Source organism: Sinocyclocheilus rhinocerous, unplaced genomic scaffold (genome assembly GCF_001515625.1).
Source record: "Sinocyclocheilus rhinocerous isolate Xijiao unplaced genomic scaffold, SAMN03320098_v1.1 scaffold19, whole genome shotgun sequence".
NCBI classification, from domain to species: Eukaryota; Metazoa; Chordata; class Actinopteri; order Cypriniformes; family Cyprinidae; genus Sinocyclocheilus; species Sinocyclocheilus rhinocerous.
The window spans coordinates 3,823,665-3,847,946 of NW_015638975.1; the positions used below are offsets into that span (position 1 = coordinate 3,823,665).

A 24,282-nucleotide genomic window follows, 5' to 3' on the forward strand; every position below is an offset into this window, starting at 1 on the left:
TCGCTCCGGCCTGACAGGGCATCATCACAGTATGGTAGGGGCGTAACATTTCCGTCACATTTCCATCCGATGAGCTTTGTAAAAATCTACGCGTTTCAGAAAGGCGGGGCATAGAGGAGAAACAATAATATACAGTATGTGGAAAATAATGTGTTTTTTGAACCTTAAACCGCATAAACACATTTCATTACACCAAATACACAAAATAATGTTCTTTTTAGCAGCATCATATGACCCCTTTAAGGATGTTAAGATATTTTTTCTTCGAAACAAGATGATATTTCAGTATTTCACTGAACAATTCTGTGATTTCTGTCCTGCAAGCCTTACTTTCTTTTGTGGAAATCAAAAGAAGACATTTTTGTCCAAATAGGGAATCCATGTTGTTTTGGACCCCACTGAATTTCACAGAATGGACATGAATTTTCTTCTAAATATCTTCTTTTGTGTTTCACACAGTGTTGTTTTAGTGTTATTTATACTATTTAGTATACTTTTATATACTATAGTATTTATACATTTTAAGCATACTTTTACTTCATACTATTAATTTCATTTAATTTTTTTAATGCATTTTTGTTATTTATTATTATTATTATATTTATATATAGCTTTATTTTATTTTTATTTCATTTGAGCTTTATTTCAATTACCAAAATTACCAGATTTTTTATAGTTTTAGTAAACAATAAACAACACCATTTCCAGATAAAAAAAAGGAAGTATTATAGGTTTAGGATGACTTGAGAATGATTAACAAAATAAAGTACAAATTTCCTAAAGGGACAGTTCACCCAAAAATTCTGTCATCAATTAAAGTCATTTACAGTACAATTACACAATATCGCCTACTGTAAGTAACTGTGTATTAACTTCTAATATGTAAATACAGGCACTGCAATGTAAAGTACACTACATAGACAAAAAAAAAGTGGACATCCTTTTTTTAAAGAATGGATTTGGCTATTAGGTGCATGAAACCAAGCATTCAACTGTGTGAGACCCTTGTCTTCTCTAGCATGAAAATGCCTCTGTGCACAAAATGTAGTCAATATAGAAATGGTCTGTTGTGGAAAAAGCTGACTGGCCTACACAACATCCAGACTTGAACTTGTTTTGGGATGAATTGGAACGCCAACTTCGAGTCAGTCCCCATTGCCCAAAATCAGTACCTGACCTCCCTCATGCTGATGTATCTGAATGAGAGTAAATCATGTTACAAGATCTTTCATATTCCACAACATCCCCACAGCATGTTCCAGGCCTTTTCAGAAGATTGAAAACTATTATAGTTGCAAAGGGAGGACCAACTCCCTGTCAGTACCTGTGGTTTTGAAATTAAATGCTCAAATAAGCTCATATGGGTGTGGTGTTTGGGAATCCACATACTTCTGACCATAAAGAGTATTTCCAAATGATATTTACACCAGTCTAATTAGGTTAACGGATGCCTCTAATCAGGCAGATATATGCCAGTAGGAGACCTAGCTGGCTTTGTGAGTGCTTACGCAAATGTTTCTAACTCTAGGAAGGATTTGTGCATGTGACTGACTGTAGGAACTTTGGGTGAGAGACATTTTTTTTTCAATATTTTTATTTATTTTATTTTATTTTTTATTTATGAGGCAAAGCTAATTTGCTCTCATATTTGTCTTTGACTCTGTAAAGTTCTCTTAGTTACGCTTCTGATTGGTTGCAGAACACGGTTCCTCCAGGAGATGAATCCTGTTTTGTGTTAAGATCAAGGAGACTTAATGGATTCAAACTATCCTTCTTTCTACACTTTTTTTTTTAGTTACAGGAATTATATTTCTAAAAGAAAAAAGTCAGGATCGTGAATGAGAGACCATGATAAAAGAAGGATGCATATAGGAGTTGTGTGCGTTTAGGCCAGTCTACTCTTGGATATCGTGCAGGTCTTAGCATGGTCCAATTTGGTCTTGGTCACATGATCTCCACAGATTTAGGGCTTTGGTTCTAGATCTTAGACCAGGCTAGGACTAAGCAGAATGCTTTGATATAACGTCTTGCTTATATCACACTCTAAATGTAGTACTTTCTCCCTTCTCATGCCAAAACATAGAGGTTTCTTTTTTTTTTTTTTTTGCAAACAAAGATATTTATTTTATTAGAAAACATTCAAACCAGATGATCAAAAACCTCTCTCACCAGAGCCAAAGTAAATAGGGCTGTTAAAAGATTCCCAGTGCATTTCCCCCCATAGCCAAATGTCAAGAACAGAAAGAAAAAGAATCAGTGAAAGAAAGAGAAAGAGAGCGAGACGAAAATGTGTATTCAATCAGTTTTTCTCTAATTACATTTTGTAGATACTTTCTATGAGCCATGTCCTGTTGCTTTCAGGAGGGAGAGAAAAAAGATGGAGAGGAGAGAGATGTTCATCGAAATTTTTTCTCATTTTAATTTGAATGAGATGTGCTTCATTATTTTGAGGTCTTCTAATTCAGGGATTTTTAAACTGTGGTCTAGGATCCACAAGAGGGTGCTAGAAGGACCGTAAAAAAAATGAAAGATAAAGATTTTACAAAATGAGTTTTGGGGCTGTCGAAGTTCACATAAAATCTGTTTATTAAATATGTTTAATGCAAAAAAACTGCTTTGGAGCAATATTTATTGTGAAAAGTGCCTCGCATTTTTTATGGGAATATTTTTATTGAAAATGTTTCTCTTCCGGTTTATACATCTAACATTAATAGTGCATAGAAAAAAGGTACATTTTCAGCTTAAAACAAAGTATATATTTTCCGGATAATATTTTAATAATTTGCTTAATAATTTGCTTTAGTACAGTAACCATTTTAATTTAAAATTTCTTTTCTTTGCATATTGCATACTACAATATTACATGTTAATTGTTGTTGTTTTTTTGTACATGAAATTTATAATTGCCTTTATATTATCAGATGGGTCTCACACAAGAGGTCATCATATTATGAAGTCCTTGTCATCAAAAAATTTGAAAAACCCTGTTTTATCTAATTATTTGTAATTATTCTATTCTATTCTATTCTATTCTATTCTATTCTATTCTTCTGTTCTGTTCTTTGTGAGAACTGTCATGCACACAGGCCTGCACCGTGGTGATGCAGCGTTTGCTGAAGTCTTTGCCAAGCCTTCAGACACTCCAGAGGACAAATAGTATTTCAACAGTTTTGCCAGTCTTAGTACTTGACATCCAAAATGCATCAATAGTTTTGAGAGGAGAAAAAAGGAACATGCAGAACTGTGGTTGCTCATAAAATGGAATATTGGTTGGTGGCTTAATTTTCTTCAGACCATGAAACTATCCTGAAGGTTATTTGAAAGAGTGCCTTGACTCTGCTGAAATGTGCAGACAGTGAAGCAGTACAGCACACGTCTTAGTGAACAAGGGCTGCCCTAAACCAAAATAAAGCCAGTTATAAATGTATACGTACATTCAAAAGCTTTTAGCTTTTATCCAAAATACTGGTCGAGAAGGCCAGCAATGGCTTTATGATATTGCAATATGTTGGATGCTTTTACACAAAGTGACTTACAATAGCGAAATTGTCACAGTGCCAACAATATTTATAGTGTACAATGCAAGCTTTATTAGAAAGCTAGACTAGGAACAAACTAGAGCAGAGGTGAAAAGCAAAGAATAGAATAGGCCATCCTAAGGTTTTAGATCCAGTTGCTGTCTTTCTGTTGAAGCTGCTCACGTCAGTTTTGTGGAGTGTTTATGTCCCAACAGCTGTGCTGTACACCAGTGGTTCTCAACCAGGGGCCCAGTAACGACAAGATTACTTATAATGGTTTAAAACTTAAAATGTTACTTCATTTTAAAAGTGTGATTTCTAGACCTGGAAAAAGTCAATGAAATGAATGAAATATTAAAATGCCATAGGCGTTATAATGAATATACATTTCTGTAGTCTCTAAAATATTTTATGAGTTAGAAATTGTGATTAATATGTATTTAGAAAATGTTTTCATGCTTAATCATTTAAAGTAAGTCTTTGGATATTGTTGTGGACCCTGAGGGGCCTTGGAGTCAAAATGGTTGTGAACCAGTGCTGTACATTAAAGATTTGATAAATGAACTTGTGATGAGATTTTACAATATGATATACTACTGTACATTGCCATCTTTGACATGTACAAGTCATTTGTAACTACATTAAGAATCCTATACCTACAATTGTATGAATGTTATGAATTGAGACATACTGCTCTTTTTACGTACTGTTTTTTGCCTACTGTGTTGCAGGAAAGTAGGCATATTCAGACACAGGGACTGTCACTTAAGCACATAAATACTGGTTGACTGGGTAGAACAGTACCAAACCAGCATATTTCAAAAGTACTATATATACTGTACAGTATATGTGTTATATGTATATGCTGACAGCCTCTACTGCACTCCATCAAAACATTCGTGAAAAACGAAGGACTGGATTGTAAAGTCATGGACGAAATTGAACCTGCTTTAGAAACGAATTTAACCTTCTAGGACCTACAAATTCCTGAGGTTGTTTTGGATATTGTTTATATTTCTGAATGAACTGTCAATCAAACCACATGGAAAGTCTGTTCGGTATATTCTAAACAAAACTTGTTAAAAGTCTATTCAGCGCTCAATTATTACCAACTCTGTTTGGTTATTTTTCATCAGTAGTGCACACGAGCCCTTTCAGACCCAAAGTTAACACCACCAGTGCCCTACAGTATAACCTTTACCTCAGGAATTGAGAATGTTTGCAGCCATTTTTACAGGTTTTGCATGAATGAATTTTTGGAGGAGCAGTGAAGTTCACTGTTTTCCCTCAGCCTTTCCGACCACCCTGTTCCAGTACCAGGCCGCCCAGGGGCACAGCAGCCATTATAAATCCTCTCATTTTTAGAAGTTCCTAGGTTCCTGATGTCTGAAATCGTATCATGCCCATAACATTATCTTTTCATCTGTATAACATCACTTTTGACGGTGTGTTTCCCTTTTTGCGAGCGTGCACGCACATATACACCCAGGTTTATACGGAGGTGCAGTCTTTTCTGGTGCAGTACTTATTTTAATAATACTCCTAAGCCCTAAAACCTTTGGGCAGAGTATAGAATAACTAAACACATACATCTGGTGCGCTCAAAGTGTCTGGGTGACCAGACGCACATGCACACGCTCATTACACATCATTTCAGAGGCAAAATGGAACATTATTTCCTTACTCGCAAGCACTTAACACAAACTTGCGCACAAACACCTAAGGCGCACACACATAGTAGCTAGCATGGAAACATGGCTGTCACGGCGTCCTTAGGCTCCGCTTTAATAGCTCTGTCAGACAAAGAGAGGAGACATGTGGCAGTACTATGAAAAGCACCATTCAGGGCCGGTTAGACTGCCACACAGCCAGGCCAACTCAGCTTAAGTGATTCTGAAGGCAACTTCACAATACTTTTACCCTGTGTGCCACATCTGGGTAGACGCATGGGCTGGACAAAGGGACCGTTCCCTAAAAACATGTAACTTCATGTTACCTTCACCTTCTGCTCATCTGAGTTGAGTCATTAATTTATTTTCTTTATTATATTGGCTTGAGGAAGTTGTGTAAATCTGAGTTTACAAAATCTCTGACCTGAATACCAAAATGACTCTAGAGCTTTCAAGTTACAGCCAGTTGTCTAAATGTGTTATGTCTTTCATAAATGATTGGATTTACTGTTTTTAAACCTTTATGACTGTAATTCTTCCAACAGTTGTGAGTTTTGTGAGCTTTCGATCTGCGTTCACCAAACTTGGCAGTCCTATAACCTGTTCTGATTTCTGGTCACGCACATGTGCTGCACACGTCTCTTCTGTAAGTGCTTGACTCTTAATGCAATTACTCTTTAGAAAAAAAGCTACTCATTTTTGTCTGTTGTCATTGTTTTACAGAGTCTCATATTTTCTGTGCAATTCTGAAGCTTTGTATTGTGACACTTCATCTCACTTGAAGTATTACTGTCATTTAAAAAAAAAAAAAGATTTGTTTATTTGTAAGTAGCTTTGAATAATACAATCTTCCAAGTTATTAAATATAAAATACACTACTATTTAAAAGTTTGGGGTCTGTAAAATTTTTTTTTGAAAGACATTAATAATTTTATTCAGCAAGAACTTGTAAAGTTGGTTAAAAGTGCTAGTATTTCAAATGAAAAGCTTACTATTTCAAATTAATGCTGGTTTTTTTTAACTTTCTGTCCACCCCCCCCCAAAAAAAAAGAAAAAAAAAAGTCCTTAAAAAATATATTACTGTTTCCACAAAAATATTGATAACATTGATAATAAGAAGAAATATTGCTTGAACAAAAAAAAATCAACACATTGGAATGATTTCAGATTTCATGTGACACTGAAGACTGGAGTAATGGCTGCTGAGAATCCAGCTTTGCTATCACAGGAATACATTTTTCATTTCATTTTCATTTTTCAATACATTTTATGTACATATATTTGAAATTGTAATAATATTTCAGAATATTACAGTTTTGCTCTATTTTTGATCAAATAAATGCAGCCTTGGCGAGCATGAGAGACTTTCAAAAACATGAAAAAAATCTTACTGACCCCAAACCTTTCATCTGTAATTTTTTGGCTTTTCAAAGCAAACTAGAAATGTGCGCTATATATATATTATAAAGAGAATTTATTTTCATGTATGTTCATGTTTTTTTCCTATGTTGATTTAACTATGCAACACACATGTATACAGTTTGTTGCTCTGTGACCGTAAACAGGATATTGCCCTCACAGACATAAACACACACAGTCTTGTAGAGCAGTGCTGTGTGACACACTCTGACACGAGTACACACACATTCCTTGGCACGACAGTGGCATGTGGGCCACTTAAACAACACTGTCGGCCCCCTGCCTGGCCGACACACCACCACACTCACTAACCACTAAGACGGGAAAAAAACCCAGTGGAGCCCGGCATTGCTCCATCACTACTGTTTTTCCTCCCTCATCGTAAAAGTTAAAAAGAATGATGGAAGCGAAACTTGAAGTCTGTCCTCTGGGTGAGATGAACCTGGCCTTCTGGAAGAGAGAGCAGTGTGTGTGGGTCCAGCCAGCGGAGGATTCTCGGCTCTCTCAAACGCACTGTGTTTTATGCCATGGTGGCTTAGTCTGTCTTTCATCCATCTGTCAAACACACACACTCATGTATTTGCACAATACTCACATCATAATCAGACTATGCTTTTGTTTCTCGTTTTGAAGCAGTGTCACTTGCAGAGGGTGTTTTATATTAACAACACTCTTTTGTCTTTCGGTTGGATGGGGATTTGGTGCTGGCTGAGGTGGGAACTGCCTGATTTGTACCTTTTCGAAAAATTCCCACACTTTCCACATGGAGTGAGTGAGCGTTGGCGAGGTTTACTGTATCAGTGGCGATTAGCACATCAAATTGCAGCAGAACATCAGCGCTCCTGAATCATACCCGTGAAATTACCAGGAAAATTCTAGTTTCTGTTGATATGCTTACGCTTACGGGCATTACAGCAGAGGTATGATTTATCAGCCACTTATGGAAAAGATTAAGTTGTGGAAAGGGTTGTTTTTTCAACTGGTCGTTTGGTCTGTGGATGGTGTCACTGTCACTCATGCATGTGTCTGCTTAAAATGTTTTGACACTTGAGTGTATTTTCTCTCGACTTTTTTCCTTTCTTCGCTTTTCCTAACCTTGTCTTGTTGTTTGTGTTGAATTTGTCATACATGCTTTAGTTGGGGCGATGGGTAAGTGGAGGCTTTTATTGCTTTCAGACTAGATGTTCTTGTTCATGATTTATTTATTTAATTAAGCAAGGGTCTAATGAATGAGGGATGTGGTGTCACACTCATATGTGGCGTATTGACCTTCCATTCTTTTAATGTTTCTTTCCGTCCTCTTGTTTTCTTGCTCTGTGTCTGCTGCAGGATGACTTTATGGACTGGTGGAGCAAGTTTTATGCCTCCACGGGTGAGAGAAACAAGTGTGGCAGTTATCTGGAGAAGGGCTTCGATACGCTGCAGGTAAGGCATTGAACTTTGAATGTTGTCCCTCATGTTGTTCTAAATGTGTATAACTGACTTTCTTTCATACAAACTGTACATAAGCACAAAAGACATTTTGAAGAACTGTTTTTTTGTCCATACGATTAAAATCAGTGTGGTAAAGGACTTTTCACATGGCATTTAAAGGGATAGTTCACCCAAAGATGAAAATTCTGTCATCCTCAACCTCATGTCGTTCTAAACCCGTAAGACCTTCGTTCATCTTTGGAACACAAATTAAGATATTTTTGATGAAATCTGAGAGCTGTCTGTCCATCCATAGACATCAACGTAACTTAAATGTTCAAGGTCATTGTAAGGACAAGGTAAGTCCTTATAAAGTAAGGACATTGATAAAATAGTCAATGTGACATCAGTGGTTCAACCGTAATGTCATGAAGCTACGAGAATACTTTTTGTGCGCAAAGAAAAAAATTAGATACTTCATTCCACAATTTCTTCTCTTCCATGTCAGTCTTCACCGCGCTTTCATGAGAGTACCGCGACGCATGCATGTGATGCTGCTGATGCAGCAGCCGGCGTTCTGACGTAGAAAGTACATGCCCTGCGACTTGTTTGCAAGCAGAGGAATGCACATGCATGCGTTGTGGTACTGTTGTGAATGCGCGTCGAAGTCTGACACGAAAAATAAAGTTTTGAACAGGTCAGTTACATTGCTGTCTATGCAGGGTCAGAAAGCTCTCGGATTTCATCAGAAATATCTTAATTTGTGTTCTGAAGTTAAAGGTCTTACAGGTTTGGGACGATATGAGGGTGAGTAATTAATGACAGAATTTTCATTTTTTGGTGAACTATCCCTTTAATTTTGGGTTATCTTGATTCTAAACTCCACTTTAAACCCCCTGGTTAAGGAATGTTTCACTCTTTTAGCTTATTAACAGCATTAACGATGCTTATGAAACACTGTCCCAGAGAAGGGTTAGCTTTTGTGGTGTTAACCCCACATTGCGGTGCCAAATTTGTGCAGTGTGAAACAATGTGGTGTTAGAATGTAATGCTAGATCAGGGGTGGCGAACTCCGGTCCTGGAGAGCCTCAGCCCTGCAGAGTTCAGCTCCAACCCTAATAAAAACTCACCTGCCTGTAGCTTCCTAGAAGCCGTTCAGACCTTGATTAGATTGTTCAGGTGTGTTTGATTAGGGTTGAAGCAAAACTCTGCAGGGCTGCGGCTCTCCAGGACCGACGTTCGCCACCCCTGTGCTAGATGCTTACTAACAGACACCCGATCACGTACCTCATATTTACATGCTTTGGACAGTCACAGAAACACCAAGCATTTTATAAACAGTGAATTCAGCATTTGACAGAAAACATGAGACCTGGAAGAAGAAACTGTTTTATAGTTACTTGCATAGCATAGGCCGAAAGCTCCATTAATGAAAAACTTGATCGTAAAGGGCAGGGCAAGGATGCGTGGTGCATGGCAATGGGTTGCATGGTGCATTCGTCCAATCAATGACACTGACAGCCCTTAAGGCATTTTTCAAAACATTTTTCTTCTTTTGTGTTCATACTGGTTTGGGATGACAGAACATTTTGGGGAGAAGAACCCTGGTTTCCTACAGAACTAGAGAATAAAAAGTTCTCTGTGAAATGTGAAGGAATAATTAACCAAAAGTGAACATTTTGTCATTGTTTATTCATCCTCATGTCTCCCCAAAGGCACATCTACCACAATCCCAGTGGTATGAAATCTGTACATGGAGATTAACAGCAAAAGTTCATCGTAACTATAGTGACATTATCAGTGCCCAAAGAAAACCAAACATAGTGATGCCAGAACTTCAAAGCCCTGTGGTCTCTCTCGGGAGTGCGCATGCCTACTTTCAAACGCTCACTCACCCCGACTCCAGTCCACTCCAGCCCACTTCCCACAAGCTTATCCATTTATAATAAAGCCTGTGGCTGCCAGATTTCCAACTTTTCCAATGAATTCATGTTGGGGTTGCCGCAGGGGGATAACCAAGTGCAGACAAGGGCTCCGTTACTGACGTCATCGGCCTGTTTTCCCCCCAGCCCACACCTCCCTACCATCCCTCGATCTCTGGCTGGTTTGTCAGTGATCTCCCCTGTCACCACGTTCTCTCTCTACTTGCCTTAGCCACTATTTCCAACCTTTACGATCTGAACGTGTCCGTTAGTCATCTGGCAGGGGCTGGGGTCTCAGGGCTACCTGCGAGGCCCGGGGTTCGATTGTTGGCTGCCACCGTGTGAGAGCGTCCCACACACCGGGAGGAGCAGCAGACAGAAACACTTTCCCTAAAACTGCTGAGATTAGTTGTTATTTTGGGCTAATGGTGCCTGAGGGAGAGATTGAAGGCAGGGAAAGAGCAAAAGAGACTGGGAGAGGGTTTTCATGTGTCATGTGTCACATGTTCAGGGACCAGGCCTAAATGAGTCAACTAGAAAAACAGAGCGACTCGCTTACGAGGATTCCTTCATACTTTTGTCACTAAGTTGTCTCCTGGGTGGCCGCTTGGTTGGAGAGTTGTGCGCCGCTAGTTAAAAGTTGTGTAATGTCACGGCGAAGCATATTTTCCCTGGGCACAAATCGTTGTTGTGCATTTTTATTGCCGTTTTTTAACATTCTCATAATCAGGAATTTCCAGATCTTTTTGCCTTAATGATGCTTTTGAGGTTGTTTGACTTGCACCTGATATGTTAAACCTACAATTAAAGATCTCAGAGTCCAAGATTCTTAAAGAAAACTGCTTTGGCAAGACAAACAATGGATGTCTTGTCCATAGTATGTGTCCTTTCAGCCCTTTCAGTTGATTACGGCATGTTTTTAAAGAACTAGATCTGCATGCAAATCATATATCACAAAATACACACTCTCCTGTGCTCCTTTCTCAGGTGTATGACAGAGAACTGGAGAAGGCTGAAGGCTTTGAGCGGTTGGCTGATTTCTGTCAAACATTTAAACTTCACCGTGGAAGAGTCCAGAACGAGAGTGAAGACCCTTCTGTTGTTGGAGAGTTCAAGGTAGGGTCACTCATAACCTCTCAGCTACTATCAACTGCTATCACATTCAGTCTCCAAGAGGAAAAGAATTCAGACGGCGCCAGATGAAGCAATGGATGCTTATTAGCTAAGCTAATGAAAAGTCATTTGAATTGGCCCTTCTATTTAAACTGATCACATACTTGCCTCTGGCAGGTTCAGTCTGTACTTTGTCAAATTTACCATTCAACAGTTTGTTAATTTAGAGCGTTCTGCAAGAGATCCAGAGTCATATGCCATTCTTTTGGTAAACTGTCTAGAACTCCTTGCCTTCTTTACAGACACTGTCTCTTAAAAATAGAGGTTCTTTAATGGTTCTGGGAACTTTAGGTCACTTACCAAGAACCATGTTATGTTGTATAGGGTTGCTGAGCCAAGTAGTAGTTTTAGTAAATTTGTTATGTCATACGTTCAGTCGTAGTATTATTATTATTTTAATATTTATCTTTTTAGATAATGAAAGTATGACAGTAATATGGGGTTGGAACTTAAACTTAAAAATACCCTCCTGTGGCATCCGGCATATGACTGTAAAACCCATTTTTGGTTCTAATTGGGACCTTTAATTTAAAGAGTCTAGATGCTTTTTCCTGGTTTATTTGGATTACAACTGGTTTAGTTCTAGTAGGATTTGAGGGAACTAAATTTGAGGGATTTAAGTGTAATTTGAGGTTTGTCTGGAGGCCCCAGACAGCAGGTCTCCAAAAAAAGTCAAACTAAATTGCACCATGAGTTACACTGACTCCTGTCCTCCTTCAGGGCTCATTTAAGATCTATCCGTTGCCTGACGATCCCTCGATGCCCATACCCCCACGCCAGTTCCGCAAACTCCCCCCGAACGGTTTAGAGCAGTGCCTGGTACGCGTCTACATCATCCAGGCCTATGGCTTACAGCCCAAAGATGCCAACGGCAAGGTAGGTACAACACAACCAAAACAAGGCACTAAAGGAAAGAAACATGTGAACAAGCAGTTCGCTTTTCAGTGACCTTGTATATGGCTCGGGGTTGAGAGAGGTTGTTACAACAGCCCTTGTATTTTCACTAGACGCATTCACAAATCTCTAGTTTTTCTTCATCAGCCAGAGGAGTCCTTGCAAAGTGCCAGAGTCATAAGAGAGCTGAGAAATTGCTTTATGAAAACATGGAGCCACCCTTTTACCCACAACCATAAACTCGCAATCGCTGCCTGAGACCTGGCCAACACGCCACCACCGCTGGCCCTGTGTCAGATGGGATTTCCCTTCATTAGTTGCGAATATGCTAAGATGACGTGCTTTCATCACCTACTCAGGCCAGGAGTTATGATATGGAACATTTCACACATGTACTCGCTGCCTATGAAACAGACACTGATCACAGAGATTTGATGCTTTTTTCCACCGAAAGAGCAAAGAGCGGTTGTTTTAAGTACAAAAAGAGGGTGTGCTGTTTTGGATATTGTCGCTTATAGCATTTATGTGCGACTGTGTGGCTATGTTAACACATACTAACAAGCACTGCTTGTTCTTTCGTAGTGTGACCCCTATGTTAAGATCACACTTGGCAAGAAATCAGTCGATGACCACGACAATTACATACCCTGTACTTTGGACCCTGTCTTTGGAAAGTAAGTTTTTTTCCTCTTTCTTTCTGTCCCTGAACAGATTCACACACACACATACAGATATAGAAACACGTCATTGCAAGGCTCAATTATACCAGCAGGGGTCACCACACTCATAATAATGACGACGCCTCTAATTCTGAGGGTCTTGACTTTGACTAGGTGCCAGACGGAAGGTTTGATCTGGTGGCTAAATGATGACTGAATAGCAAGCATGTGAATTACTGATTTTGAAAACATTTAAGCCAAATAATTCAGAGATTAAACTGTGTCTTTTGCTTCTCATTTAGGATGTTTGAGCTGACATGCTCTCTGCCCATTGAGAAAGACCTAAAGATCATGCTGTATGATTATGACATGGTCACTAAGGATGAGAAAATCGGAGAGACCATCATTGATTTGGAGAATCGCTTCTTGTCACGTCATGGTGCTCGCTGCGGCCTGCCACAGTCCTACTGTTTGTAAGAAATGCCTCTGTTTCTGATTGTATATCCTTTCACCTACCAGGTATTATTAGGAGTCATTATGAAAACTGTAAAAAAAACAAAAAAAACAGGAAATTTATGTTGTAAAACTTAACTTGATCCAGTGTCATATTGTGATCCTCAAGATCTTCTAAAGACCAGCAAACCATTTTTTTTTAAAAACTCTATTGTCATATAATTCTGAAACACATCCCTGCTTAAAAACAACTTCAAACAGCCCGTGGTCGAGTGCTGGTCTTAACTGGTTTAAGATGGTTTTGCAGGTCCCTAACCCTAAGTTTTGATTAACTGTTGACAGTTACAATAACTATGATAACACATTCTGCTTAGTTTTGCATTATAAATAAACTCCTTTTGTCTCTGTGCCGGCTCTAGGTCTGGAGTTAACCAGTGGCGAGATCAGCCGAAACCATCCCAGTTACTTCATCGTCTGTGCGAGAGGCGAAACTACAAACTGCCCGTCTACAAGCAGGACAGAATCTACTTCAGAGGACAGGAGCACACAGTTGCAGACCTTGGTCAGTGTCCTAAACACACACTCCAACTAGTTTCTTACCACTGAATTTAATGTTCATGATATTTGATCATTAATTCTGCGATTGTCGTTACCGAGAGCGGCTTCTCACGTGGGCGCGTACGTACGAATAAACAGAGGCATCGCGACCTATCAAACCCACAGGCTGGACGGCGAAAAAAGAAAGTGGAAGTCTTTTCTTTGGAGCTGCTGAAAGCATTAGTCACGAGTAAGAGCTAATCAAAGCAGCAGCCTGACTCCATCACATCTTCCGTCATTAAAAAAAGCGAGTCGAGCACGAGATCGGCTGCGGTTCTGTGAAAACACTGACAGAAAAAGAATAACGATATATGTCTCGGGTTGTGCCATACATCATATCTGTGTGTGTGGGATCACAGAGCTGTCGGGGAGGCCGCTTGGCTGTTCTTGCTCGGTGCTATGAGCGGAAAGAATGAGTTGTTCCTCTGTGCGAAGAAAAACAAGTGCGATATTGTAAAGACGAAGGACCTGTGTAAACATACAGCACCTTTGACATAATCATTCATTCACAGCAAATTTATCACTCCTTGCCACAGCAACCTGACGTCCCCTCCTGTTTAAAAGTGTGCCCTGGGGAAGATGACGCTAACTAATGCTAGTTCACCGTTAGGTGTGTATTATGTTGATCTTACTTGTGCGTAACCTCCATCAGATCCTCCCAGCCCTTCTGGTTTGACCTCTAAGCACTTCAAGTCCCACGGCCGCCTTTCAAGCAGTCAGATGTCACGCAGGGCCTGTAGAAAGCCAAGCTCTTCAGCCATTTTCCCTTCCATGATGCTTTGGGATGAGGTCGGCTTCAGATTTATGGTGAACTAGCATACAAGTGTGTTCAGCCAAGGTCAACAGTGTGGCGGGCTCCTCAGCCTCCTGCTCCCGTGTCTCGCCGCGGAGGAATACTACATCTCTTTGTTTGGCCCTTGTAACCACGCAACCCACGCGTCAAAGCAATTATCAGGTGGCCTTTTCGGGCATCCAACTTCATGGCAGAAATTGTCTTCCTCCACTTTAGTCTTTTTCCTCTTTTCTCCACACTCCAACCACGTTTCCCTCAGGGACGTGACACAAGGTTTCAAAGCATAAACTCAACAGTGGACGTTTATTTTTTTTTCTTCCCTCGCTCTTTCTTTTTGCTTTTTGACAAGGGGAAACTCTCTTCCTAGAGCAACAGCAGTGCAATCAACGCATCATCTGAGGAACAGGGAAAGATAAACATTTCCGACTATTTAAGTGGAATGCTTCATGAATGTTGGCTTTTTTCTGCTCTCGGTTCCGACTTAATAAAACTTGATGCCCAAATGTTCTTCATATCAAATCAGAGGTTACATAGTGGTTCCATTTCATGGTTTTAACGGAAAATAACATTGTGAGGAATCTTCCTTATAACTGTTAAACTATTTTAAAAACATAAAAGTTTGAAGTGTCTCAACATTTTGTGTCAATATGAATTTAAACCACAGTGACGTTATTGTTGACTACATTTGGCCCTCAGATGAAGGGAAACCTCTTAACCCTCACCTGGGACCAGTGATGGAGCGTCTAGCTCTCTTGGTGTTGAGGAGACAGGGTCTGGTGCCCGAACATGTAGAGACGCGACCCCTCTACAGCCCCCTTCAGCCAGATATAGAACAGGTTACAAAGTTTAATATTCCTATTACCAAAATTCAATTTTTTGTTATTTTATATGTATCATTTACATTTATTTTTTATTTTTGTAGATTTTATGCAAAATTGCATATTTTATTCTATATTAATGTAAAATGTAATAGTTTATTTTATCTTATAGTAAATATGCAATGTATTTATTTCATTCTATACTAAATTTTAAGAAGTAATATCATTTATTTAATTTTTTAATTTTGTTTATGTAATGATATTTATTTTATTCTTTAATTTTGACAAAAATTAATACAATTTAATTTAATTTTAATTTAATTTTTTTAGCAGAGCCACGTTATATCATATAGCTATCTCTATGCTTGTCTCAGGTTTTTCTTGATATGCCCTCTCACTCTTTACTGAGTAATTTAATTTATCAAAACCCAGGGGCGGTTGCAAATGTGGGTGGACATTTTCCCCAAATCTTTAGGTCCACCAGGACCTCCGTTCAACATCACGCCACGCAAAGCCAAAAAGTAAGAGCATTTCCTTGGTTTAGTATCTATCAATTTTGTTCTCAAAACACATCTAGAAGCAGAACGTGTCCATGTTTTCTTCTCCCATAGGTTCTTCCTGCGCTGTATTATATGGAACACAAGAGATGTTATCTTGGATGATGTCAGTGTTACTGGGGAGAAGATGAGTGACATTTATGTGAAAGGGTACATCTGGGTGTCATAAATGGGTTGTTGGGTTTGTGTGTATAAGCTCTGGTTAAATGAAGTTGTTCTTGTTTCCCATGTCACGGGCCTGTTGCTTGTCTGTTGCCACTGTGACCAATAGTAACAACGGCTTGCAAAAATTATCGATCAGTAGCAACAAACACACAGTTGCAAGGCAACCATAGACCCAAGCTGTAGGCCAATTACAGCTAAGCAGCATGGTCTTCTAATGTGTTGGAAATGATGTGCCAGGTAATTGTGAATGTTATTTTTTAAATCCTAGCTGGATGCATGGCCATGAAGAGAACAAGCAGAAAACAGACGTGCACTATCGATCACTGGGTGGCGAAGGCAACTTTAATTGGCGCTTCCTCTTCCCCTTTCACTATTTACCTGCAGAACAGTTATGCACCGTTGATAAGAAGGTGAGACGTAATCTGCATTTGTAAATTAAGTGGAAACCAACTGCATGTCAATTGAGAAAGACATAAAGGAAAACTCTAAATGAATCTGAACTGTTGATAAGAAAGCAGGACATGATCTGCATTTGTGAGTTTAGTGGAAATATGTCAATTGTCAATTGAAAAAGACGTAAAAAGAAAACTCGGACCGGATTTGTTTAGTGGTTAGCTAGTGACGCTAGGCCTGTCGACATTTATATCCGCACCCTGCGCTTCAGCTATGTTGTTGAAATGAAAATCTCCGGCCTTGATTGAATCTGAATAGGTGATCCGCAGGTCATCCTGCATGATTTGCAGAGGTTTAGTCTAACGGCCACATTTTGAAGGATATCACTGCAGTTGGCAGGTGTTTAATGCAATGTTTCAAAGCCAGATATGTTGCAGGCTGCATCTGGCACGCTTCCACTTACCGAACGTGGTACATGAACATCTTGTAACTGCGAGACAGTCCAGACTTCAGCCAAGCAATCTCAGGGAAAACAGTTAAAGTGAGGTTTTGGCAGGCAAGAGATCAGTTATGGTAAGATTGAAGATAGCGGTTCCACCCATTAAACTGAGAGCGGCCCGCAACAGCTGTCAAAAGATAGATCCGCTTTGGCTGAAGTTTGTTGGACGCAACACACAATAGAACCGATACACAGCGAAACGGATTCTCTTGCATGAAATGCGGCCCTCGGGGATAAATTAGAAGTGAGTTCTTGTTTGCAGTATTTGTTTTGATGGAGCTGTATGCGGTTGTCAGGCAGGATGTGCAGACCGATGCGGCCTGTTTACCGGTGAACGGCAGCAGTGCAGCTCTGTGAAGTGTGAGTTCATTATCCTCGTTGTGTTTGTCCGCACATCCATCACGGGTACAGTACGGTGGGAATGCTGTCACGCAGATGGAATCCTGTCTGGCGGTGGGGTGCTGATTCAGGGCTGTAGTGGGAGTCGCTAACACTCTTTTCTGACTGGGACGTTTCTGTCGCTCTCGGTGGCTCTCACTCACTCTCTGTCTCTCACCCTCTTTCTAATTCTGCTTCGCATATTCACGCTATCATTTCCTCACTCTGTCTTTCTCAGTCGCTGTCTTGGTCTGTCGGTTTATTTCCGCCTCTCTGTTTCTCCTAGAGGTGGTGTTGCTCATTAGTGGTGCTGGGTACTAATAGGTTGTTGGGTCAGATTTCATAAGCAAGGCAATTAGTAGTGATGATTATTGGCTGATATTTGAGATGATTTAATATATTTATATATTGAAAATTTAATTGTTAATGCTCATTCCCCCTTTTTTTTTTTACATTTAGATGACCTTAAACTCACTTAATCTTTAATACATTAATTAAAAAAAAAAGTGTTAAATGTAAGATTTAGCAAATATCAAAATGAATATCCATTTTTCATACTGTACAAGTAGTATTACCTAAGTTCACTTGTAGCATTTAAAATAGTTAATTTTAATTTTTGTTTTATATTTAACTTTGTTTAGACAAAACCGTGTAGAATTTTAATATCAGTTGTTTATCAAGTTATCCGTCAGTATTACATTTTTTTAACCGAAATTGCTCAATATTGGATATTTATTTGTACAAGCTCATTCACCCTGTTTTTACGCACTAATAATTAAACACTGTTACATGTTACCTTCAGCAAATCTCAAAATGAATATAATTTTTTTCATATTGTGCATGATAGCATTTTGATGTTTAAATTCACTTGTAGCATTTAAAATGATTGATTTTGGATATTTGTTTTATTTTAAATTTTAGACATAATATTCTAAAAATATAAATAAAAATATTTTGAAAATATAATTTCATACCTGCCATATGTATATGTATTATTAACTCTAACATGAAAATAATTATTGGCTTGTCACTATCAGACAGAATGGAAATATTGCACATCTCTAGCACTTAGCCTGGGTTGCTTAAAATAATATTTCAGGTTCAGTACAAGTTGGACTCACTCGACAGCATGTTGATTACAGCAGAAAATACACTTTTCACAGTTACAGTTACAATAAAAATAAACACACAATGAAATAAACAGTTCAACTTACAAAAGCGCAATTACAAATCAGTAAGTAGTTCTTCTGTTAGTACCTCTCTCAATCTCACCATGTTTTTTTTCTCTACAGGAGCATTTTTGGAGTCTGGATAATGTTGAAACAAAACTTCCTCCTAAACTCACTATCCAGATCTGGGACAATGACAAGTTCTCCTTTGATGATTTCCTTGGTAAGACCAAAACCCAATAGCCGTCCCTCGTGGCAGATCACTCCTCAGCTCGCTTCCACAGCTTCGCCACCCTCAGCAAATTCAGTCGTGTTAACCTTGCAAAGCACCACAAAGCTGTTTTTCAAGCATATTTCTCAGCCTTGACATGACAGAAGAAAAACGTTCTGTGGAACCGGACCACACTGATAGGACCATGTGTGTGGTTTATTGTCATTAACCTATACCTCTGTCTATATGGATATGTGCGTACAGGGAGATGGTTACCAAAACCCCCTTAACCTGTGTGAGGTTACCCACCGCACTGTTGTGTAGCGTGACCGTCAGCATAAATACACTTAACAGTCTTAACGCAAATACATCATTCAGACCACATGAGCGCTCTATAACATCTTTACTGCTAATGTTATTATTATCAGCTGAACCTAATTTCCAGCATGTCAGCACAACTGGAAGAGAAATAAGTTATGAGCCGTCTCCTTAAAGACCTCTATAAAATACACTGATCTATGTACATTTGTAAAATAATTAGCATCCGACCACAATAGGAAAACCTCAAAGAAAACGACTGACTGCCAGCTGCAAAGTCTGAAGGTCACAGACATTTTTAACTGATATTATGGGAAATGATTGAGAAAAACAAGATTAGGACACTTGCTGACTGTTGCTTCTATTATATTTGTGTTTCTTTTGCATAGATAATTTACATTTACATATATTCTTCTCTGCTAAATTTCTAGATATTCTTTTATATTTAATGTGCAGTCTTGTTTCACTGCTGTAGTGTGTCATTGTGTGACAAATCAATTGTTGAACTTTTTGCTCAATTTCTTCTCTCTTTCTAAGGCTCTTTGGAAATGGATCTGAACCATATGCTGAGTCCAGCAAAGTCTCCAGAGAAGTGTGGTCTTGAGATGTTCTCTCAGTCCCAGGACAAGCTGGTGTCTTTGTTTGAGCAGAAGACAGTAAAAGGCTGGTGGCCTTGCGTGTGTGACAGAGAAAATGAAAAGATACTTGCAGTAAGAGTTACACACAAACCAGGGTTATTATTGTCTTGAGAAATTCACTATTTTATTTTTCTTTCTTTCTTTCTTTCTTTCTTTCTTTTTACTTCTTTCTCTTCCGTACTATGCCTTTTATGTTTCATAACTAAAATCAAATGGCTGGTGTCATTTTGATTACACCCTCTCCTATCTATTTAGTTAGATATTTATGACACAGTAAAACATATGCTATGTTTGAGAGGATAAATTGATCAGACTGCCCTGCACTGATTAAAAAATGAAAACTGAAGTAATTTTCTGTAAATTGTTTTATTTATAGTGTAATGCACATTTATAGCTTCAATTTAGTTTTATTTAGTACTTAGTGTTAAGTTTTTATTTTTTTATATTTATTTCAAAAAATGTAATATTATATTATATTATAAAAATTTTATTACATTATTTTACACCCTCTCCTATCTATTTAGTTAGATATTTATGACACAGTAAAACATATGCTATGTTTGAGAGGATAAATTGATCAGACTGCCCTGCACTGATTAAAAAATGAAAACTGAAGTAATTTTCTGTAAATTGTTTTATTTATAGTGTAATGCACATTTATAGCTTCAATTTAGTTTTATTTAGTACTTAGTGTTAAGTTTTTATTTTTTTATATTTATTTCAAAAAATGTAATATATATTATATTATATTATAAAAATTGTATTACATTATTTTATTACATTCTTACTTAAATATTCAGTTAAATATTACATATTAAGTTAAATAATTTGGTACCACTTACAATAAGGTCCATTAGGTAGTTAATTAATGAATTAACTAACATAAACTAACAATTAAAACGAAATATGAAATTATTATTTATCATTACATTCTGCATTTTCCAACCACCAGTCTGTATGTCTCTTTTACATTACAATTACATTTATGCATTTGGTAGATGCATTTATCCAAAGTGACTTACATGGCATTGCAGGTTTACTATTGATCACCTCATGACATGCATTCCTTGGGAATCGAACCCATGACCTTAGTGTTGCTAGTGCCATGCTTTACTTTTTGAGCTACAGGAAACTGAGCTGCTCTTTGTCACTCAGGGAAAGGTGGAAATATCACTGGAAATCATCTCTGAGCAGGAGCAGGATGAGAGGCCCGCCGGACTCGGCAGAGACGAGCCCAACATGAATCCCCATCTAGATGAGCCGCAGTAAGTCAAGCGCACCCATCACAATCATTGCCCTCACCAAATAACCAAAAAGTATTCAGGATTATCCTTATGTTGGCCCTTAGCTCAAGGTGGGAATTACAGAATTTATTATACGGTTGCTAATATACTGTACTTTCTCTCTCTCCAGGCGTCCTGAGACCTCATTCTTATGGTTCTCATCCCCATTTAAGACGTTTAAGTTTATTGTGTGGAGGAGGTTCAAGTGGCTTATTCTGGGCTTCTATGTACTCTTTTTCATTATTCTCTTCCTTGGAGTCTTTCTCTACGCCTTTCCTGTAAGTATCTGTGTGGATGTGTGTGATGGTAGTAATTGTGTCGATAAAAGAAGAGGATTAAAGTTTAAACGGGGGTTTCTGTGATCATGAAGTGCTTGATCAGAGATGCGTGTCTCTGATCGTAGTTCAGGAATGCGGCATGTGCTATTCAGAACTGCAGACACACTTGTACACACACAGTCGTGCACACTGAAGACATTTCACACTGTTCTGTGGAACATACATTTGTTGAAATTACATATTTTTATCTATTAGCCATACAGTATACACAATATTCAACATACAGGATGAAAAAACCCAACCAAACCATATTATATTATATTATATTATATTATATTAAAAAAAGAAAAGATTTATATTTCAAGCAAGCTCTATTCATTTGAACTTTCTGTTTTTACAAATAATCCTGAAAAATGTATCACAGTTTACAGAAAAATGTTAAGCAGAACAGCTGTTTTTAATGTTGACGATAATAAGAAAAGTTTTTTTGAGCACCAAATCAGCATATTAAAATAATTTCTGAAGGGTCATGTGACACTAAATACTGGAGTAATAGCTGCTGAAAATTCAGCTTTGCCATCACAGGAAAAAAAACAAACATTTTAAGATATATTAAAGTAATCAACAGTTGTTTTAAATTGTAATATTTCACACTAATACTATATTTACTGTATTTTTGATAAAATGTAGCCTTGGTGAGCATAACAGACTTCTTTCAAAACATTAAAAAACTTACTGACCCCAAACTTTCTTTCATTAATTCTTTATAATATAAGTGAAGTATAAAAAAACTATTTTATTATATAAATATATCCATTTATAAATATTAAAATATTATAAAACATGCTAGAATGTAATAAACTATTATTATAATTTTTCAGAACTATGCTGCTATGAAGATGGTTGGACCCTTCAGTGGAGTGGGAAAAGGAACGCAGTGAGACTGTGATGAGAAAAAGGACATAAACCCTCACATCAATTACCAACCACACCAAAACTCCATCCACACATCTCTGTCCATCCTACTGGTGCTTGTGCACGTGTCCTCGAGAAAACTGAAGGCAGGCTGAGAGAATTAGAAGTCTTTATGTGTGCGTTAGCCTGTTCTAGTTCTATATGCATGAAAGTTGCATAATGTCTGTGTGTGTTTGTACATGTATTACACGCCACGCTCGCTACCCCGTATCTGACCCGGTCCTGAACTCTCTCAGTATTCTCTTTAGCTCCCACTTACACTTTCATCTCTCTGCCGGTTTAATCCTTTTTCATGTCTTCTGTAAAACTGGCTTCTTTCTTTACAGCCAGATGCTTCTTTCTTCTTCCTTCACGCAGAGAGAGGGAGACCGAGCCGCGTCGCACCACCTCCCATCCATTCGTTCCTCTCCTTTCAACAGCGCTGGCTCTTTAGGTTAAACCCTGATTTGTACCGTTAGGCTGTAAGATCCGAGACAGGCCGGTTATTAGCTGAGCCCCCGCTGTCAGCAAGCCCACCTCTCTGATTACTATCACACTCTGTTATTTTGCTTTAGCAAAATCCCCACTAAATGGACTGGGGGTCAACTGTGGGTTGGCAACATGTATGTGGAATGTGGGCTGCGAATGAGAACGAGAGATAAAAGACTTGTTTATTTGTGCCTTTTTGCGTTTGACTCTGTAAAGTATGAAAATGAACAGGCGCATCTGGAAGAAGTTGCCAGACTTCTAAACATGCCTGTGAAGGAGCTGTTACATGATAAAATACACAAATTACTTGTTTTCTCTCCATGACCAGGTCATGAGCGCCGCTTTTACCTAGTTCAGTGAGAAGAAACAATTTTTTACTATACATTTAGTGAAACTGGAATCTCAAAACTTCAGCTCTTTGCATTACACATCACATTTATGTGATGAAGCTTCTCTACGAACAGGAAACGTCAAGAAATCTGGGTTAATCCGACCTAACCTGCTGGATTTGCGGAAGTGTTCACATTTTATTTTAAAAAATGAGGGCAGAAGTAGTGAAGAAGGGATTTGATGTTTCCATAAAGTCACTGATTTGACAGTAAAAAGGATGCATTCTTATCTCTGTTACAGAAAGAAAAATATGAGCGATTAAATTTTTTTTCCCATCGTAGCTATTTTCTGCACATCTGTGCAATATCACTGATTTATGAAAGGAAAGTGAATAAGATAAAACATAAACCAAAAAGCCTTGCCTAAGCGATCTCTTGCCAAATATTGTACAGTATATAGCTGAATAACTGATTTATGCAAAACACAAATCCCTATGCTGAGCATCTATGAATAGTTGTCATTCATATACAAGTTTTGCAGTAAGTCTCTTAATTTGACAATCATAATGGATATTTCTGTTATCGAACTTCTGAATGATTTAATGATGCACGTCGTCTAATTGCCTTAAAGCTTCTGCTGTCATCTCAATTCACTGTGTTAAATCAACTGTATTTGTATCTCACTGTGTAATATGCTATGGTCAAATATATATCTTTATATACCATTTTGTATATATTTATCTGTTCATTTTGAGTCAGAAGTTTCTTCTACAGAGCTAGTGTTGCTTTTATTTGAATTTTTTTCATCAGATCCGCAGACCACCTTATGTACAGATTTAACCTTTGAGGCCAAACCACAACAAACTGGTCAGGGTGTTTGACTTGAGAGCAAATTAGAAGCACTCCAGCGCCCAGCCAGGGTTTCATGGAGCCAAGGGCAACTTACTCTTGCATTTCTACCAGCTGTTCTGTAAAGTGAGTGATTTAAAATATGATACGGTATATTTCTGATACAATGTTCTGGGCTCACTTGTCATTTGGTGTAGGGTACTCTTACAGTACATGGGTCTTGACTAACTCTTAACAGTGTAGGGAGGAAATGTTAAATGTTATAACGTTGTAAATCTGGTGAGTATGACACCGTTTTGAAGTCTCTCACACTCTCTCACTCATTGTAACAAGGTTTCAGAATATAGAAAGGGCCATATCATAGTATCCAGTGCAAGTTATAACAGAGTGCTAGATTTGGCACCCAGTGAAACCACATCCTCACTGTACCTCTGTGTATTGCT

At 38.3% G+C, this 24,282-nt stretch overlaps 1 protein-coding gene across 5 annotated transcripts in view; it reads left to right on the plus strand.

Moving 5' to 3' along the window:
* The window catches only part of dysf (dysferlin, limb girdle muscular dystrophy 2B (autosomal recessive)), a 74,696-nt gene extending 52,534 nt beyond the window's left edge, over window positions 1-22,162 (plus strand). For 4 of the 5 annotated variants that reach the window (XM_016566062.1, XM_016566061.1, XM_016566065.1 and 1 more), the window contains 15 exons: window positions 7,937-8,032; window positions 10,930-11,058; window positions 11,836-11,991; window positions 12,592-12,683; window positions 12,971-13,141; window positions 13,541-13,683; window positions 15,208-15,347; window positions 15,762-15,850; window positions 15,941-16,036; window positions 16,320-16,461; window positions 18,614-18,713; window positions 19,557-19,729; window positions 20,813-20,922; window positions 21,071-21,218; window positions 22,100-22,162. In XM_016566062.1, the coding sequence (XP_016421548.1) occupies window positions 7,937-8,032; window positions 10,930-11,058; window positions 11,836-11,991; window positions 12,592-12,683; window positions 12,971-13,141; window positions 13,541-13,683; window positions 15,208-15,347; window positions 15,762-15,850; window positions 15,941-16,036; window positions 16,320-16,461; window positions 18,614-18,713; window positions 19,557-19,729; window positions 20,813-20,922; window positions 21,071-21,218; window positions 22,100-22,159 (1,845 nt within the window). In that variant the 3' untranslated portion in view covers window positions 22,160-22,162. The remainder of the gene's footprint in view (window positions 1-7,936; window positions 8,033-10,929; window positions 11,059-11,835; window positions 11,992-12,591; window positions 12,684-12,970; window positions 13,142-13,540; window positions 13,684-15,207; window positions 15,348-15,761; window positions 15,851-15,940; window positions 16,037-16,319; window positions 16,462-18,613; window positions 18,714-19,556; window positions 19,730-20,812; window positions 20,923-21,070; window positions 21,219-22,099) is intronic. The other variant, XM_016566066.1, reaches the window with a different exon arrangement.
* The last annotated feature ends 2,120 nt before the right edge of the window (window positions 22,163-24,282 follow it).